At 36.3% G+C, this 19,157-nt stretch overlaps 1 protein-coding gene across 1 annotated transcript in view; it reads left to right on the top strand.

The window, feature by feature from the left end:
* COL24A1 (collagen type XXIV alpha 1 chain) overlaps positions 1 to 19,157 on the top strand; it is a 298,672-nt gene that overhangs the window by 204,030 nt on the left and 75,485 nt on the right. Inside the window, exons 37-42 of the mRNA XM_040987252.1 lie at positions 567 to 620; positions 3,570 to 3,677; positions 11,095 to 11,148; positions 11,398 to 11,451; positions 12,215 to 12,271; positions 13,034 to 13,087. Coding sequence (XP_040843186.1) covers positions 567 to 620; positions 3,570 to 3,677; positions 11,095 to 11,148; positions 11,398 to 11,451; positions 12,215 to 12,271; positions 13,034 to 13,087 — 381 coding nt within the window. The remainder of the gene's footprint in view (positions 1 to 566; positions 621 to 3,569; positions 3,678 to 11,094; positions 11,149 to 11,397; positions 11,452 to 12,214; positions 12,272 to 13,033; positions 13,088 to 19,157) is intronic.

The following is a 19,157-nucleotide window of genomic DNA, read 5'->3' as shown; positions in this document are numbered from 1 at the left end:
ATGTATCTCACCGAAGCCTAATCATTGTTAATCTGAAAGTTTATACTAATCTCCCATTTTTTTACCAAAAAATATTGAAAATTTTAACTAACATACCTATTGACATGAAAATATTATTTTAAACTGTATGACTACCTCTCTTTTTCTTTATGTATTCCCTTCTCCCCTGTTTTTTCTCCACAAGTTATAGCATATCCCTTAAACCTTGTTACTCCAATGTAGTTTTGAAATTTTCTCTGAATGGATATTCAGGATATTTTTAAAATATTTCTGATCGGTCTTCTGTATTTTTCACTAAAGTGCCGAAATGTATTCATTTAGTTTTACTTCGTAGTCTTATTTGTATAAATGGTATACTAAAACCAAGTAATTTTTTCATGAAGAACAAATGAATTTTCCTATTTTTACCATGTTGTACTACTAACACTATACCTTTTTGAATAACTGTATAAACAAAGTTGTGTTAAAAAATCTTAATAATCAATGATTATCTGATGGGAGTAATTAAATATCCCATTATGGCATTTCTTTAAACATTTATTTCTGTTTGTATATTGAATATTCAGGGACCAGAAGGAACTATGGGGGTTCCAGGACAAAGAGGTCATCTAGGGAAAAAGGTAAGTTTTTTATTCATGTACTTCTGATCAGTTTTATTTCTTCTGAGGTACCCATATCTCAAAAAATTTGTCCTATTTGCGTATGTGCATGATGGAATCATATTGTGACACCTCAGGTTAATCCAGTGCCAGCAAGACCAGCATCCTATATGAGTGCTGGTTCCTCTCCCATCCTGAGAAAGCCTGCCACTTACATGTGAGATCAGGATGCAGTGTCTGACTCTAGGGTTTGATCTGGCCCAGACAGCCATTGTAGCCATCTAAGGAAGCAGCCAATGGATAGAAGCTTTTTTTCCTCTGTCTCTTTCAAACAAATAAATAAAAAAAATCTTCATTTTAAAAAAAAAGTATATAACTTTTAAAAAGTACATAACTGTAAGTTTGTCTTTAAAAGACCTAGCCTTACAAATTAAAGATTTATTTATTTTTATTTGAAAGGCAGAGTTACAGAGAGGAAGAGAAAAAGAGAAGGTCTTCTAGCTGCTGTTTCACTCCCCAAATGGCCACAACATCCAGAACTGAGTTAGTTAGAAGCCAGGAGCCAAAAGCTTCCAGCTTGACTGCATGGGTGTAGGGTACCAAGGCTTTAGCCATTCTTCACTGCTTCTGTTTCCCCGCACCACAAGCAGGGAGCTGGATAGATAATGAAGCGACCAGGATGTGAACCAGCACCCAAAAGGGGTGCCAACATTTACACAGGCAGAGGATTAATGAATGGAGCCATCATGCCAACTCTTATTAATTTCACATCATAAAATATTCTAGTTTCCAAAGTCCAGTTCTAGCACTTCTCAGAAATAGAAAGGAAAATTAAAAATAAAGAGAAATGAAGGAATTAGCCCTTTTAGTTGCCATTCTGGCATATGAAATTAATGCCAAATTGATGTCTCTCTTCGTACATAATTTATGTCTAGAATCAAATCCAGAAGTGAGACAGTACTGGTATTTATTGTCATGGGATGACTGGGGCCAAATTCTTGAGCAATACAAATAATATGCTCAGGAGTATACAGTAGAGGAAATGTGGGCATCATGAAGAGTGAGCTGCATTCAGCAAGCTTGAGGGTCATCCCTTTGTAAAATCTGGATAGTGATATCTGGGTAGAATTTACTTGGGGTTTGAGTACCACCCATTGTCCAATCCCTTGTCTTTTTTGAAAGTCTCAGAAATGTCATGCCATTACTTGCATATTGGAAGTAAAAGTGCCAGCGATGGTAACCATATTACAATGAGATCAAATTAGTTATACAACATGGTGGGAATGCAATCAGCAACACGTTGGTTAATTTTCAGCCAGTGGTGCTTTTGTGCAACCTAGTTTCTTCAACATGAAAAGGGAGAATGAGTTGTTTAGGTGGAACAGGCAGGATGTAGGAAGCAACTGATGACCTCAGCTCCTGCTTGCTAGTTGTATCTTTGCCTATGCAGCCTTGCACGGTGGGCCTTGTGGTACAGTAGACTAGAGCCCATAGATACTAAAAAACATGCTGAATGACTGGTCCAAGTTTAGGTTTTCTTTTGTGTCTTCTTGATGACCAATGATAGTATAAGCTGTTTTTACCTTTCAGAATGTGGATAATACTTAATGTTGTTTATGAGGGATCACAGTTTAATGCTAGAGCAGGATCGATCAGACGTTATGGAAATCTTACAGATTTTTTAAGGCATGCACATTCCAAACCACTGAATCACAATCCTCAGTGTAAACACTTGAACCTATTATTGTTTTACATTCCATTGATTTTTTTTTTTTTTGCTATACTGATTTCTCTAGCACACATTTCATGGGAACTGTATTTTCTCATGGTAATACATATATGGGTACATATATTCACTTATAACAATATTCAAGATGAAAAACTTGTTAGAAGCAGGCTAGGTTATCCAAAATTCAACATAAACATTATAAATTGTTTGGTTAGTTGGCCAAAAAAGTCTTTTAACTTTCTTGTTTCAAAATTGCTCTTTAAAATTTTATATTAACACAAAGAGAATAGATTTCATAGATAAAATCTAAGAAAATCACCGTTCTTCCCTCTTTTCTTCAGTCTCTTCTCCTTCTTTCCTTCCTTCTTTTCTTCCTTCCTTCCTTCCGTCCTTCAGACTAGAGACGGTCTCCCCATGAAACTGTTGAACTTATCTGGACAATAAGATGCTGGACTCTGTGCTTTGTAGATGCTTGCAAGGAAAGAATCTCAACTAAATTTGAACTGTGGTAATGCGACAAGATGGAAGAATCCACCATGGGGGGGAGCAGGTTTTGGGGAGGGGAAGGGGGAATCCCAGTGCCTGTAAAACGGTGTCACATAGTGCGGTGTAATCAATTAAAAAAAAAAAAAAAAAAAAAGCAAGCAGAGATTAGGATTGGGAGCTGTAGAGTTTCTTATCTCTGATTTTTTTTTGTCTTAATTTTTCCTGAAACTTTGAAGTGAATTTGTTGCCAAGGAAAAGCAGCTGTGTTATCCCTTCTACTAAATACAAACTCTGAGTAAAGCAAAAAAAAAAAAAAAAAAAAAAAAAAAAATTATATTAACACAAAGAGAATAGATTTCATAGATAAAATCTAAGAAAATCACCATTCTTCCCTCTTTTCTTCAGTCTCTTCTCCTTCTTTCCTTCCTTCTTTCCTTCTTTCCTTCCGTCCTTCCTTCCTTCCTTCCTTTTTTTTCCCTTTAACTGCTGCAACAATGTGATTTTCAGCTTACTGTAGAATCACAGGCTTAATGTACTACTAACCACACTGTTCCTTTACCCTTATAAACTTATCTGGTGGTGGTGAGTTGTTGTTAGTGGTGGTCTCTAGTTTTAATGACTTAAGCAAAATTGCTATTTCTAAAATTTTGTCTACCAAATCATCTATTAAGTCATTCCAGTGTGTGATATAGTTCATTAGTCTAAGTATAGAATTGTCTTTTCTCATTCCTCTCTCTTGCTAATGTTATCCACAGGGTGATAAAGGAGAAGCTGGAGCCACAGGAGAAGTTGGAAGCAGAGGCGCTCCCGGAAAAATTGGGGAAAATGGTCCTAAGGGTGCCAGAGGAACTAGAGGTGCTGTGGTCAGTATTTGGTTTGTTTCCAGAACTGAGTCACTGTGGATGGAAAATAATTGTATCCAGTGGCCTTAAAGTTTCATCCTGTGATGGACTTCACAGAGAAGGCAGTAGTTCCATTGAAACTAATCTACCTCCAAGGGATGTGCGGAGTTGTAAGCATTCCACAGTACTTAAATGACTTAGTGGTTTCTGGACATGAAAAAGGAAAGGGGGAAAGATGAAAATGGAAATAAAATTTGAAACAAGGTTTGAAAAATAAGATTATGACTTCTAACCTAAGTAGTAGGAAAATTTATATACCGAGCAGTTAAACTCAAGATGCCACAGTTGACAAATTGCCCTGAAAATTAGGTTTACTTGAAATCAGTTTTCTTCTTTTGCTTCAATTCTACCTGCTTTATCTAAAGGTTTTTTTCTAACCACCAGTGATAAATTTCCTTAGTCTCTAATTATATCTTTAATCACTTGCATGAACATTGCAGAGTGTTGGAAAAGGTGTGAAGGATATTTCTGAATCCATAGTATCTCAATTATTTTGCTAGTATGTTTGGATCTGTTTGGAATGTCACAGAAAAAAATAATCCAAAATATCCTTAAATGATCTGATTTGATCTTCTGTCCTATATAAACTTATCCGCCAAATACATATGTATGTTCTAGTTCTCATTTACATTTTTTAAGATTTACTGGTTTTGTTAGAAAGGCAGATATACAGATAGACGAGATCTCCTGTCTGCTGGTTCAATCCCTGAGTGGCCACAATGGCCAGAGCTGAAGCCAGAAGCCAGGAGCCAGGAGTCTCCTCCAGGTCTCCTATATAGGCACAGGGTCTCAAAGGCCTTGGGCCATCCTCTACTGCTTTTCCAGGCCACAAGACTGGGAAGTAGAGAAGCCAGGACATGAACAGGCACCTACATGGGACCCAGGTGTGTGCAAATTGAGGACTTGGCCATTTGAGCCATCCTGCCTGGGTGCTCCCCAGGCTTCATTTAAATGTTGCAAATTCAGCAAGACCTTTTGAAGACAGTTGTATAATCCATTTGTTGTAAGGAAGGTTGCCTTGGATTTAATTTAAGTATTTCATTTCTGGGGCAAGCGTTTGGCTCAATGGTTAAGACCCCAGTTGGGACACTTTTAGCACATATTGTATAACCTTGGTTTAGTTTTTTCTATGCTCATGATTCCTGCACCCTGCTAATACACAATCTGGGATGCAGTAGGTGATATCTCAAGTGCTTGAGTCCCTACCCCACTCACATGAGAGATCCTGGATTGACTCCTTGGATACAGATTTCAGCCTGCCCCAGCACCAGCTACTACAGGCATTTGGAGAATTACCTAGAAGACAGAAGATACATTTTTCTCTCTCTCTCCCCCACTTTTTATCCTGCAAATATATAGAAAGTTTAAATACTAATAAAATGAAAAAATAAGTTCCCTAAATTTGTTTAAAATTTAAGAATTTATTCTGTTAATCAACTTACTACACCGGGGCTTTCTCACTTTCCACATATGCCTGGACTTCAAAAATATTTGCACCAAAACAAACTTATTTTTAAATTTAATTTTCCACAAACATAAAGCAGTGCCCTTGTGTTGTTTTTTGTTTGATTGTGTTTTGGTTTGTTTTTGTTTTTTGTTTTTGTCTTTGACCTGTATTCAGAACTTTATTTTAGGTGAATATTTTACAAAACATAAAAGGCTTGGCATAGCAAAATAGCAGATAAACCCACCACCTTCTCTTTTTCCAATCCAGCTGCTGTTCATGTGCAGCAGGAAAGCAGGAAAGAATGTCCCAAAGGCTTGGGCTCATTTTTTGAGCTCACATTTGTTAAGGCCAGAAAAAGCTCCTGGCACCTGGCTTCAGATCTGTGTACCAGAGGGTGGAAACATCTTTCTGTCTCTTTCTATGCCCTAAACTGTGAACTGTGACTTTCAAATTAATAAGTAAATCTTTTTTAAAAAATGAGAACTGTTATAGCCGAAGAATACAAAGAATACTATTTTCAAAGTAAATACTTACATTGGATTTTTGCTATTAAAGTACTCAATTTTTAAATTCTGGCACGTGCCCCAAACTATGCTCCTAAGAAGTTTCACTGACTTTAAACTCCCACTTCTAACTTTTCCTGATAATCTATCGGTATTTGCCTGCATAATTAATTAGAAATGTATCACCTCTTTCTATTTACATTTCTTTATTTTCCTTTGACATTTGACTATACAAGTTTTACTATTAGGTGTAGTCTGTTTCTTGTTGAACTGCTGCCACTGCTTATGTATTTTAAATAATATAGTTTCATTCAATATACTGCAAAATGTATTACAAATGTTTCCTCCTCTGCCATTTATCTTTTAATTTTGCTTGTGATATCTTTTTCTGTAGAATAGTTTAGTGTTTAGTCTCAAACGTGTCGGGGAGACACAGGGGTAAGCGTTGACTCCTGACTTTGGCCAGGCCCAACTCTGGCTTCTGCTGTACAGATTGTGAGTTTCTTCACAATTTCTTCATTACAAATGCCATCTCTACCTAAAGTATGTAGAATTATTCTTCAATATTCTTCTCCTAATACTTTCATAGCCATATTTGTACTCTGAAGTCCATAAGGCATATAGAGTTTACTTTTTTTGTTGTTACATGAGCTGGAAAAGACTAATTTTCCTCTTTTCAGATTGATGATTTTCTCAATTCCGCTTCTTGAACAGCTGTACTATCTCCCGTTTGTTTTTCTTCCACGCTACCTTTTCCATTAAGTAAGCCCCCAAATATTCACTGATCTTTTTTCATTCTGTCTACTCTCAGTTGTCGTCTGAGTCAGTAACAGCCTATTTTTATTATTATATTGTTGTACTATCTTCTGAGAGTGGCTAGAGCAAACATTCTGTTTCCATTTGTAATAAGGTTTGGCTGGTGACTAGTTTTCAGCTTTTTTCTAAAAGGTTATCTATTTATATAGAGTTTCAAAGTTGGTGGCTGAAAGTTCTAATTACCATGTTTTCATTTTTAAACGTTTTTCTGTGGTTAAGTCCTGATGATATTCTTTCATGCCCAATCTCTTTCTTGATCAGATTTGCCAAATATTTAGCTAAATATAGCAAAAAATACTTTGACTCAATTTTATGGCTTTTTTTATGGATTTATGCTTTAATATTAGTTTCTGTCTCTTGAGCTCATTTTAAGATTCTTTTTATATCTTGTTGAATTGAAATGAAATACAATGAAAGCTGCATTAATGAAATAAATACCCATGTCACTTTTTTCCTTAATTTATTCAACAAATGCATATGAAGCTACCTGTTTCCTTTTGAGAGACCACTTCAGCCATCTTTCTGTTAATATTTTCACTATCATTCATTAAAACGGGCTTTTAATTTAAGATTTTATTTTTTTCCTTAGCTATAGTTTGTAAGTAGATATTTTGGTGCATAGTATTCATGTCTAGAGAATGTGGTTTTTACTTTAAGAAACTTTGTTGAAATTTTCTTTGAACAGTGGCACAGTGCATTAATCCTCCACCTGTGGCACCTGCATCCCATATGGATGCCAGTTCTTGTCACTGTTGCTCCACTTTCAATCCAGCTCCCTGCTAATGGCCTTGGGAAGCAGTATATGATGATCCAAGGCCTTGAATCTCTGTACCCATGTGAGAGACTCAGGATAAGTTCCTGGCTCATAACTTTGAACCAGTCCAGTGCTGGCCATTGCAGTCATTTGGAAAGTGAGGCAGCAAATGAAAGATTTCTGTCTGTAACTGTCAAGTAAAAAAAATAAATAAACAAATCAAAAAAGAAGGTGGGAAAGGAAGCAGATAGAATCTGAGCAGTGCAACTCTGTCTGCCCTATAAGGCAACCTTTTTTTTTTTTTTTTTTTTTTTTTGTAACTGAAAAAGAGCCTGGTGTTGTGGCTCAGTGACTAAATCCTTAGCTTGCATGGACTGAGATTCCATAAAGATGCCAGTTCCTGTACTGGCTGCTCCACTTCCCATCCAGCATTCTGCTTGCAGCCTGAGAAAGCAGTTGAGGATGACCCAAAGCTTTGGATCCTTCACCTGCATGGGAGACCTAGCCAAGAAGCTCCTGGATCCTGACTTTGGATCAGCTCAGCTCTGACCATTGTGGACCAGTGGATGGAGGATCTTTCTGTATCTCCTTCTCTCTGTAAATCTGCCATTCCACTAAAAATGGATAAATCTTTATTTAAAAAATCTTTGAGGCCTGTGACATACACAAGTATCATCCAAACACTGGACTTTTTTAAATGTGGGTGAGTCCACGATTCCATGTATTTTTATTAGACCAAGCTTTTTAACTTAGTTGCTCAAGTCCTTACACCTCTTACTTTTTTTCCTCCTCCCTTACTTGATTATTTTGTTTCTGACAGATTTCTGAGATCTCCCCATCAATGGTAATTTCTTCACACTTACTGTTTGCATACTGCATATTTTATATAATCTTGGGTTCATTAAGATTCCTATTTTTGGTGTGAATCTCAAATTTGTTCTGTGTGTAATCGATCCTATTCTGTCCATTTTTGGACTCAGCCACAACTTTCTTCATTGCCTGCTTTTCTGACCATAGTTCCCAAACTCACTCATTATTCAACCTCTAAGGCAAATGTTGCTGCTCTCAAAAATCTAGCACAAGTTTTGGAGTGAGACAACATTCTGCCTCTTCTCCCTGGTTGGTCATGATGAATCTAACTTGATTCTCTTTGAAACTTCTTTGAGACCATTTTCACAACAGCAAGAATTCTCTTTACATATTTTCAGCTCCATTTTTATGCCTCAAATCACAAAAGTTGGTCCTCTGATTATATTGACTTTTTGCCAATATTATTACAGGTGAACAAGCAAATAGCCTCTCTCTCTCTTCCTCTCTCTTTAGTGAAACAGGCATATGTCATGAAGCAAGGGGAAACTTCGGTCACTTTTCTGATATTCTTAAAATATCTACTTTTATTTTCTTTGAAGGCACGGAAACAGAGAAAAGGGGAAACAGGAACAGAGATCTTACGTTCACTGATTCACTTCCCCAAATGCCTAAAATGAACCAAACTAAAAGTAGGAACCCAGAACTCAAATCTGGGTCTTCCAACTAGGTGTCAAGATACAAGTTACTTGAACCATCATCTGCTGCCCCCAAAGAATGCACATTAGTAGGAAGCTGAAATAAATGAACCTGTGCCCAAACTTGGGCATTCCTGTATCGGATGTCAGCATCCCAAGGTAGCACATTAATAACTTCCCCAAATACCTCTCACCTAATTTTTTTTTAGTTGATTTTGTGCCTTTCTTTTCTTAGTCCACAATTTGATCTTAACTGAAATAAGATGAGATATTATTTTATGTTTTTCCTTTCATATTAAGAATTTCTAAAGGCACACCAAGTCACATTTGGTGGGAATATAAAGTATTGTAATCATTATGGAAGACAGTATTAAAATTCCTCAGGTATAGGAGATTAGATATTCCATATAACCCTGCCATCCCACTCCTGAGAATTCATCCAAATGAAATGAAGTCAGCATATGGAAGAGTTATCTGTATTAATCTGTTACACCAGCTCAATTCACAATAACACAGATAGGGAATCCACTCAGATGTCCATCAGTTGATGACTAGATTATCAAAGTGTGGCATCTATACCTTATGGAATACTCGGTCATTAAAAAAAAATGAAGTCTTTGTCTTTTGCAACTAAATGAATGCCACTGGAAACATGTATACTTACTGAAATAAGCCAGTTCCCCCCTACAAAAAAGCATTATATGTTTTCCCTAATCTGTGATAGCTAACACACAGTTCAAAAAGTTTAATCGATCGGTGGGAGAATGACATTCTGGAACCTGATGAATGTGTGCAGCCTTTGTTTGTGCTCCTGAGGAACAGTAGGGTTTTGTGGTTATTGCTCTTTGTTATTAGTTTCTATCTTACATTGTGTTGATATCTTTACCCAATGAAGTGTTAAACTTGTGACTGAAAAGTGGAATGAAAGTGTGCTATTAGAATGGTGGACTGTTTATGAAGGACTATACTATTGTAATAGAGGAACTAAGTAGTGGGGAGGGGATTTGAGGAGGGGATGAGGGAAATCCTGGAGCTTATGGAACTTTACCATAAAAAATATGATTAAAAAAATTTTTTTTAAGTTTAAAAATGCTATTGTAAAAGCTAGAACAAAAAAAAAATGAAAGGGAGGAAGCTGAGTGAGAAATAGGGCTGGGAAGCACCACTGAGCTCCTAGATTTCTATTGTGATGTACATGCAATTTATCCACTTTGGATAAATTTTTAAAAAGTGGAGCATGGCACTATAGCATATAGTTAAAGTCCTCGCCTTGAATGCACTGGGATCCCATATGAGCACCGGTTCTAATCCCAGCAGCCCCACTTCCCATCCAGTTCCCTAGCTATTGTGGCTGCTTGGGGAGTGCACAATCAGACGGAAGATATTCCTCTCTGTCTCTCCTCCTCTCTGTATATCTGCCTTTCCAATAAAAAAATAAACAAATCTCTATTTTAAAAATGTACTATAGTTGCTTAATAATCTTTGATTGTTTAAAAGTGTATGTGAGTGAAATGGATATTGTTCAAATTATGTTTATAGTCTTTTTCAAAATTCCCACTTTTTCTTTGTGCTTGCTAAACTTCTTTGGTTTAGTATCAAACTTTTTTGCAATAATGTAAATTTAAAATATGTTATCTCAAAAACTAAAAAAAGAAAGAAAAAAAGACAGTAAAGGGAGAATGGAGAGAGGGACAGAAAGGGAGGCAGGGAGAAAGCAGATGATTCAAGTACTTAAATCCTTGACGTATGAAAGACCAGGTTGAGTTCCGGTTTCCTATATTTGGTTTGGCCCAACCCTGACTATTGTAGGCATTTAGGTGAGTGAACCATTAGAATTGTATTTATGAACTATATTGAATCTATTTAAAACTAATTAAAAATGTGTAAAGTGAAAAAAAGTATTTCAAAACATGGAAATGTAAAGGTAACAATTTAAATTTTAAAAATGCAAGTCTTTTTAAAGATTTATTTATTTTTATTGGAAAGTCAGATATACAAAGAGGAGAGACAGAGAGGAAGATCTTTCATCCGATGATTCACTCCCCAAGTGACCGCAATAGCTGGTGCTATGCCGATACGAAGCCAGGAGCCCAGATCCTCTTCTGGGACTCCCATACAGGTGCAGAGTCCCAAAGCCTTGGGCCATCCTTGACTGCTTTCCCAGGTCATAAGAAGGGAGCTGGATGGAAAGCAGGGCTGCCGGGATTAGAGCCAGCATCCGTATGGGATCCCTGTGTGTTCAAGGCCAGGACTTTAGCTGCTAAACCACGACACTGGGCCCAAGAAATACAAGTTTAATAATTTCCATGATTATCTGTTTTCTAGTTCATTGATATGTACCTTCCCCTTATAGGGTCCCGTAGGATTGATGGGACCTGATGGAGAGACCGGAATTCCAGGATATAATGTAAGCATTTCTAGTTGAAAAAAAAATGGTTTAACATGACAATATTTATAGCAAAGGTAGTATTCTTGCTATGCAAATTAAGATGAGATTTCCTTAATAAATCTTTCTGACATGTTTAGTCTTACCCCCCCTATAAAATGAATACTGTTTTTCATTGCATAGTGGTTCAATATCTGACAGAATGGACTGACTGACCTTGGGTAAAACATGCTTAAAGGAAGTAAAGAATGTCTAATTGTCATTTTGTAGGGCCATCAAGGTCAACCAGGACTGTCTGGGTTACCAGGACCTAAAGGGGAGAAGGTTTGTGTATATATGCATTGACTTTTAATCCTAAACATTTGATTTATGAATTCTTTCTAAAAGAAGCTCTTCTTGGGTCGGATATTTTTCAAAAAATATATAAATATCAAGGAACTGAATTTCGAATGAATTAAAATATCTTCCATGGGAAATTTCATAACTGAGATGAAATAATATACATGAAATGGCTTAAAGTCTATATAACTTAAATTGCTAGGTTAAATTTTAAATCTCCAGGTTAAAGTTATGTATTTATTTGTTTGAATGACAGAGACTTAAAGCTCTTATCCACGACTTTACTCCCTAAATGTATGCAGTGGCCGGAGCCAGGACACACCATGGCCTGCAGCCACGAATTCAAATTCAGGTTTCCTTTCACATGGGTAGCAGGAACCTACATATTTGAGTCATTACCACTGTCTCCCAAGCTCTGTGTTAACACAAAGCAAGAATTAGGAGCCAGAGTCGGGACGGCGCTATGATGTGGGACTCACGTATCCTCAACCAGTGCCTTTGACCAGTAGGCTTGACATCAACCAGCTGAGTCTCTTTACATATGCAGCAGACTGACATATGCAAGAAATATGTATAAATTCTAACTATGTATGAAACATCTCCTGCTTAGTTTCTTAGGAAAAATTTTTCTCTTCAGAAAGAAAACCAAGTAGGATATTTCTTAACAAATTGGAAAAATATGGGGTGCATATTTTTTAAATTATTCTTTTAGCTTGATTTTATTTATGAACCAGTTTTTTCATTTTAGGGTTACCCAGGAGAAGATAGTACAATCCTAGGACCACCTGGACCTCGAGGTGAACCAGTAGGTCTTATCTAAAATTATTTTGATGCTTTAAGATGTTATATAATTATTATAATAAGTTTATAGCACTAATCATCTTTTCAAGAATTTTATTTCACAAGTTTTATTAATTTTCTGGTGTGATTCTGATTTTTAGTACATGTTAGAACTAGTTATTTTGAACAGTTTATCATAACAAGATTTTACGATAGTAAAAAGTTAAGGTCAGTTTATATGTTAAGGGTTGAGTTAATAAGTACACTTTATTAAATTAGCATAAGCCTTGAAAATTTAAAATTTCCCAGATAAGAGAATAAGCAATGGACATTCCATTGAAGAAAATAAACTGTTAAATACTTTTAAAATGATCATTCAAATATTCTAGATCACTGATGGAATTAAGTAAGTAGCTAAATGGTCATAAATCTTTTTCAATCATTTTAACATCAAATAAAGTATACATTTCTTTGGAATCATTTATAAAAAAAACTGTAGTCATCTAAAAATTCATATGTTTTAACAAACTTTATTTCTTAAACATTTTCCTACCAGAATCATTGTGAGGTTATATTTATATAGACCAGGGCTTAGCATATTTTGATGATGTTGTTGATGTCATTGAAATTCAGTCTTCTGACATTATTTAGTGGAACTAGATACATTATTGTACATTTTATTTTATGGTTCTTTTTGGTAAAAGGATTAGCCACACTAACTTTGTCATCCTCACTCACTAATACTTAAGTCCAACTGTGCAATTGTTTTTGTCTGTGGTCCTTATAGGGTCCAGTAGGGGAACAAGGAGAGAGAGGAGACTCTGGAGCAGAGGGCTATAAGGTAATTACTCCAGATTATACACCTGGCTTCTAATTGAGTAGAGTTCTCTGGTTCTGCTCAAATTCAGATGAAAACAGGCATTAATAATGTTTCATAATATCCTAAGTTTTTGATCCTAAAGTTAGTCTAGCTGTTTCTAGCTTGTGGTCCTTTCACCTAAAACCATCATTGTGTGTTGCCCTTCTTGCTTTTTTCTCATCATTCGGATATGAACAGAAACTTTACCTCCTGAGATGGATACTCTGCCTTGTCTGTGATGGGTCTATAACTACCACCTGTATCATACCAGATTTCCTTAACAATATTTAATATTGCATTATAATCGTTTAATATTTCTGTTTCTTTATTGCCTCTTCATCCACCAAAATGTAGGATCTATATAAATAAAAATTTTATCTATTATTCATCATTGTATCCCCAACTTCTACAACACAAAGTGTCTGATATGTGGTAGAAATTTAATATTTTGTCAGATGAACAAAATACCATTGTACTCTCACGATTTAGTGGTTCATATTCTCTTCTATTGCTTAGGAAGTTTTTACAAGACCCATCTACTGAATTATATGAACTGTGTGTGGAGTGTATTGTCATTTTTTGTAATCTTGTTTGTGCTGAAGATGTTCTGTATTCTAGCCTTGTATTTTCCTCTTCTCTGTCCATTTACAATGTCGATTGCTAAACAAAATGTTGTCTACTAACTCCTTATTGCTCCTATCTGATTCTTCTGCTCATACTCTTTATCTGTTCACAATATTATACAATCTTTACCCACATAAATACTATCTGTCTTTTACAAATTTACTGGAACTTCTTTTTCCCTGATCCACTCTAACAGCAATCTTGCCCTCTTCTAAACTCCTAAGCTATTTCTTATAAAAGTGGTTCAATGCAAATATTATACATGTGCTGCTATGGTTTTCTTTTATTGCTAATTGGTCTTTGATGTGCAGATGTCTTAATGCCCTATTTTGAATATAACTTCTTTTTTTCTTATACAGTGTCTGGTGCTAAACCTGCACATACTATGTTTCTGATGATTTGTGGATTAGCTGATCAATACATCCTTGTCTCAAGACAAAATTTCTGTGATCATGTCTGAAATGCATATTACATTAGCTAGACATCAGGGCAGTCTGAAAGAAAGATAAATGTCATTTATAAACTGACTTTTAAGGACAATGAAATCTGAAAAATTAATTTTTACTTCCTAAAGTTCTCATTGACCAAATATTAAGCATAGCTCTTAATACTTGTGAAATTATTTTAATGGCTTTTTCATATCTATCTTTTTTTATTAAACAAACATTTTAGAAGTTAATTTATGTTTTATTTCTATTTTACATGATATTTGCATCTACAAGTCTTTTCTAACCCAAGTTATCCAGTAAATTTACTTAAACTTGTGTCTTTATTTCTATTTTGTTTTTTTGTTGCTATCCAGATGCTTCCAGAGCAACTTAAAAATCTTCTGAAATGTCATCAACTTTATCTGTGCATTTCATTTCACACAATCCCAGGAAAATTAGGTTCTTTTTATTTTTAACATTTATTCATTTATTTTAAAATTGAGAGTTACAGAGAGAGAGAGAGAGAGAGATGAAGAGAGACAAAGAGAGAAAACTGGTTCCTTCCCTCGATGGCCACAGTGGCCAGCACTGGGATAAACCAAAGCCTGGAGCCAGGAGAATTATCCAAGTCACCCACCTAGGCAATAAGGACCCAAACACTTAGGCTGTCTTTGCTGTTTTTCACAGGCCGTTAGCAGGGAGCTGAACTGGCAGTAGAGCAGCCAGGACTCTCTATCCAGGGCCAATATGGGATGACAGCATTGCAATCCCTGGCTTTGCATGCTGCACCACAGAGCTACCACCCCAACCCCCAATATTTTCTATGACCTGTACCAATTTCAAAATATCTCGTGGCTCAGTCAATGTAATTGTTTGCAAATGGGCAGTTAACTATTTCATTTAGAGGAAGAAAGTATCTTTTGACCTGTGTAGCGGAAGGGAGCCAGGAGTTTGTTATTCTAGACAGGCGTTCTTCAGAAATCCCTCATCAGAGGGAACTGCTCCCTAGGCTCACGGCAGAATCCTTCCTTCTCTGACGTATACTCCTGAAAAAGCCATCAGTTGTAGACATTTTGTGCGCCAGTTTAATCCACATCTTCCTTTCTGTCTGATTTCATCTTAAGTCTTTAGGTTTTACCAGGATTTTTATCATTCATTTTTGGTTCTGCTCCAAACTGTCAGCCAGCTAGTGCCAGAAAGCCACATTATAATTACATTACTTCAATACTTGAGAGTCACATTTATCCCCAATCCAGTTTTTTTAAGCATGGATATGTTTTTATACAAGGAAATCATGTTTTATGTAGAGTTAAGTAATCGCATAATAGCTTACCACCAAATTTTTAAAGTTGTGCCTAAGAATAACAAAATTTAGCATTAGGAATGTACAACTCAGTGACATTTAGTACATTCACATGGTTGTATATAAGACAGAAAAATATATCTTTCTCTACTGCCCTTCTAAATTCTTGTCTGGAATTCCTATAACAAGACAGATAAGCAAAAGGAAAGCCTAGGTATTTATTTACTGTCAATTTTTTTAAAGATTTATTATTATTTTTTTTTATTGGAAAGGCGGATATACAGAGAGGAGAGACAGAGAGGAAGATCTTCATCCGATGATTCACTCCCCAAGTGAGCGCAATGGCCGATGCTATGCCGATCTGAAGCCAGGAGCCTCTTCCAGGTTTCCCATGCAGGTGCAGGGTCCCAAAGCTTTGGGCCGTCCTTGACTGCTTTCCTGGGTCACAGGCAGGGAGCTGGAAGGGAAGCGGGGCTGCCGGGATAGAACTGGTGCCCATATGGGATCCTGGGCGTGCAAGGCGAGGACCTTAACCACTGCACCACCGCGCCGGGCCCTATTTACTGTCAATTTTATGAGACATGGGAACTTTCATAAGGAAATGAAAATCTAAAAGAACAGTTAAACTTGACTGTTTGTATGTTACAACTGATGAAGAGTGGAGGGTGATGAATGAGTGATGGAAGATGGAAAGTGATGGAAGAATGCAATCGAGCAAAAATATGAACCAAGATTAGTGGAATAGGGAAACCAAGGAGGTCTCATTCGTTCAGATTCTTCCTGTGTCACTTCACCTTAAGAGCAAAGTACTCCTTTATACTCAGTTGGGGCTTGGGAGAGGTGCCCTCTTCAAGGGAAGTTCAAAAAGGTTTTCCTGTACATGGTGCTTCTCAGATTTTCTCAGCCCAAAATAGTCAGTAATCCTAAATGCCGTATTTGGTGATGGTATGTCTTGAACCTATTCATGTGCAAGCATCGTTGTACTCAAGTTCCAGAATATTTTCTTCACTTCCCAGCAAGTTAGCCTCCTACCCATTAAGCAGTCATTCTCCGCTACTCCCAGCCCCTGGCAACCACTATGTTGTCTCTATTGATTTGTGTATTCTGGATATTTTGTGTCAGTGCAATCTTAAAATATCCAGTTTCTCAGGTCTATTTTCTTTCACATGGGAAAGCTTCTCTTAGTTGTAGAGTGTTAATATTTTATTCCCTCTTATAGATAAAAAATCACCAATGTTTTATTTTAAAAATGTGTATTTTATTTGTTTGAAACTCAGAATTCCTGAGAGCAAGGGAGAAACTGATTCACAAGTTCATTTCCACTGGTTCACTTCCAAGATTACCTCAATTTCCAGAGCTGGACCAGGCCAGAGTCAGGAGCCAGGAGCTTCTTCTGGGTCTCCCTAATTGCTGGTAACAGCCCAGACCTTTGGACCATCTACCATTACTTTTTTCAGGCCATTAGCAAGGAGTTAGTTGGGAATTAGAGTATGGCATATGGTACCTTATGGAATGTAGGTTTCACAAGTAGTGGCTTTACCCAATATGCCACAATGCCATCGCCAAACACCGAACTTTTTAATATTTTTACATTCACAAACATCTTTACATTTGTAGTGAACTTGTAATTATCCTATAAGACACATTTTTCCACTATGCTTTGTTTTTGCTTCCTTTAACTAAAATGACAGATTTATATAAAATTGTGTCATGTATATGTTCTCAGATTTTCTCTGCCCAAATATGTATGTGTGTGTGTGACAATTATGTGTCATGTATGATAAAAATTTCTACAAATTCAGTTTCTGGTCATGTCATCATAGACACCAGGAACAAAGACAGATGACTTAGATATAACACAAGATTACCCTTGACAGTCTGTGCCCCAGTAGACATAACATCAATAAGACACAGTAAGAATACTTAATCATTGTAGAAATAGACATAGTGGGTTTTAACTACCATCCATCAAAGCCCATGTCACATAGATCAAGAGAAATTGATTTTAATCATAAAAGTCCAGTTCATGTGGGAAATAGCTTATTATCCTGTCAACATCTAATTTTTAAAGATTGAACAAGAGCACACAAATACTGATATTAAATCAAACTGAATTCACATGAAAGGAAGTCCAAAAATAGATTGAATAAATCATTTTGCATCTCAAATTCTTTCAACTTAGGTTTAGCAAAGTCACTACAATTTTTTACAGACAATAAAATCCCTGTATTGTTCTAGTTTTAGTATCTGTGCTGCTGCAGTGAGCGCCACACACAATAAAATAAGCGCTATTAATCCCCATTTGGCCTTTACTCCATAGCCTCGGACATGCATATCCACATGCTATATTGATCATCATCACAGGCACTTTGTGTTCAGTATATTCCAAACCATAACTTCCAAGCCAAATTTTTCCCAAATTTGATCTCTTCCTCTACATGTTATGTCCTCAATGTTAGTGAATCCAAGCAGGTGTTTACATGAGCAAATAAAATCTCTTTCTCCCCTCCACAACCCTTTTGTGTTTATCTTTTTCCCCTATGCTGGTCTCCCACATAAGTCTACCACTTATTTTGCCATTCAAACATATTTGGAATCTAGCCACATTACCCTATATTAGTTCAGAATTTCACCATGTTTGCCTAAATTGTTATTATAGCTTGCTGAACAGGTTCTGTCTCATCATAGCTTTCTCAAATCCATGCTTCACCTACTGTCTTCTTTCAGATGGCTGAATATTTATTCTTCGTGATATTGCCCCAAGCACAACATTCTTACTTTAGTACCAGGAATACCAGTCCTTCAAGATTGAACTATCACTTCTGTTACAAAATTCTCAACAAGCTTCTCTAGCTAGCTTATCCCACCATAATATCAGACAAGACCTGTCATTTCCCATACCTTCCCCTGAAAAAAACAAACTTTATAATAATATTCATTGTAGCACATCTAACTTTTTCTTGTTATATATTATACATTTTGATTGGGGTGAAATAAACCAGCATCAGTGCAACTGCTGAAAGGTTTGTCTGTGAGATTTGTTCTAGATTTCACAAAGCCAAGAGTGGCAATTGCTTGATCACTCTGAAAAGGGTTCTGTTGTACAACAGAGAAGTCTGATGGCAAATTATAATTGGCCATGCTATTCTCACTTCACTTGAAGATTCTAGTTTCTTTTTATCAGCCACTTCTCCCCTAAGTGATGTTTAGTAAGCAGCCAGCATGTAGTCATATTTACTCATACCATATTCCCCCCTGATTGGCTAGATTCTGGTATTTACTGACCTGTCTCATGTTTTTTGCTGAACGCCATTTATGCTAAGGGATTTTTCCCTTTGTGTGGCCATGTGATATATTGAAAGCTTTCTAAAACAGTCTTTCTCACTCATCTAATTTTCATTAATGGGATTTATTTTCTCTACCCGGAAGTTGAAACTTAAAACTGTAAATATTTGCCTCAGAGAATTCAAACAAGGCTTCAGATGACATTTCTGTGGCAATATTGTTGGCTTTTATATGCAATTCCTTCTCTTAACTCAAAAAAAAAGGAGATGAACCTGATAGCTATATTTCCTCATGCATCCTTTCTATAATATACATGTGAAGAGTAGGAAGGAAGAATTTGGACAAATAGGACAATAAAGAAGGAGGAAAAGGAGATTACGTATTGAATTCTTACCGCGTAACTCTCATCTCA

This window comes from Ochotona curzoniae, unplaced genomic scaffold, assembly GCF_017591425.1.
Source record: "Ochotona curzoniae isolate NIBS_2020 unplaced genomic scaffold, NIBS_Ocur_1.0 contig_4612, whole genome shotgun sequence".
NCBI lineage: Eukaryota > Metazoa > Chordata > Mammalia > Lagomorpha > Ochotonidae > Ochotona > Ochotona curzoniae.
The sequence above is the reverse complement of the archived record's forward strand: the minus strand, read 5'-3'. Positions and strand labels throughout refer to the sequence as shown.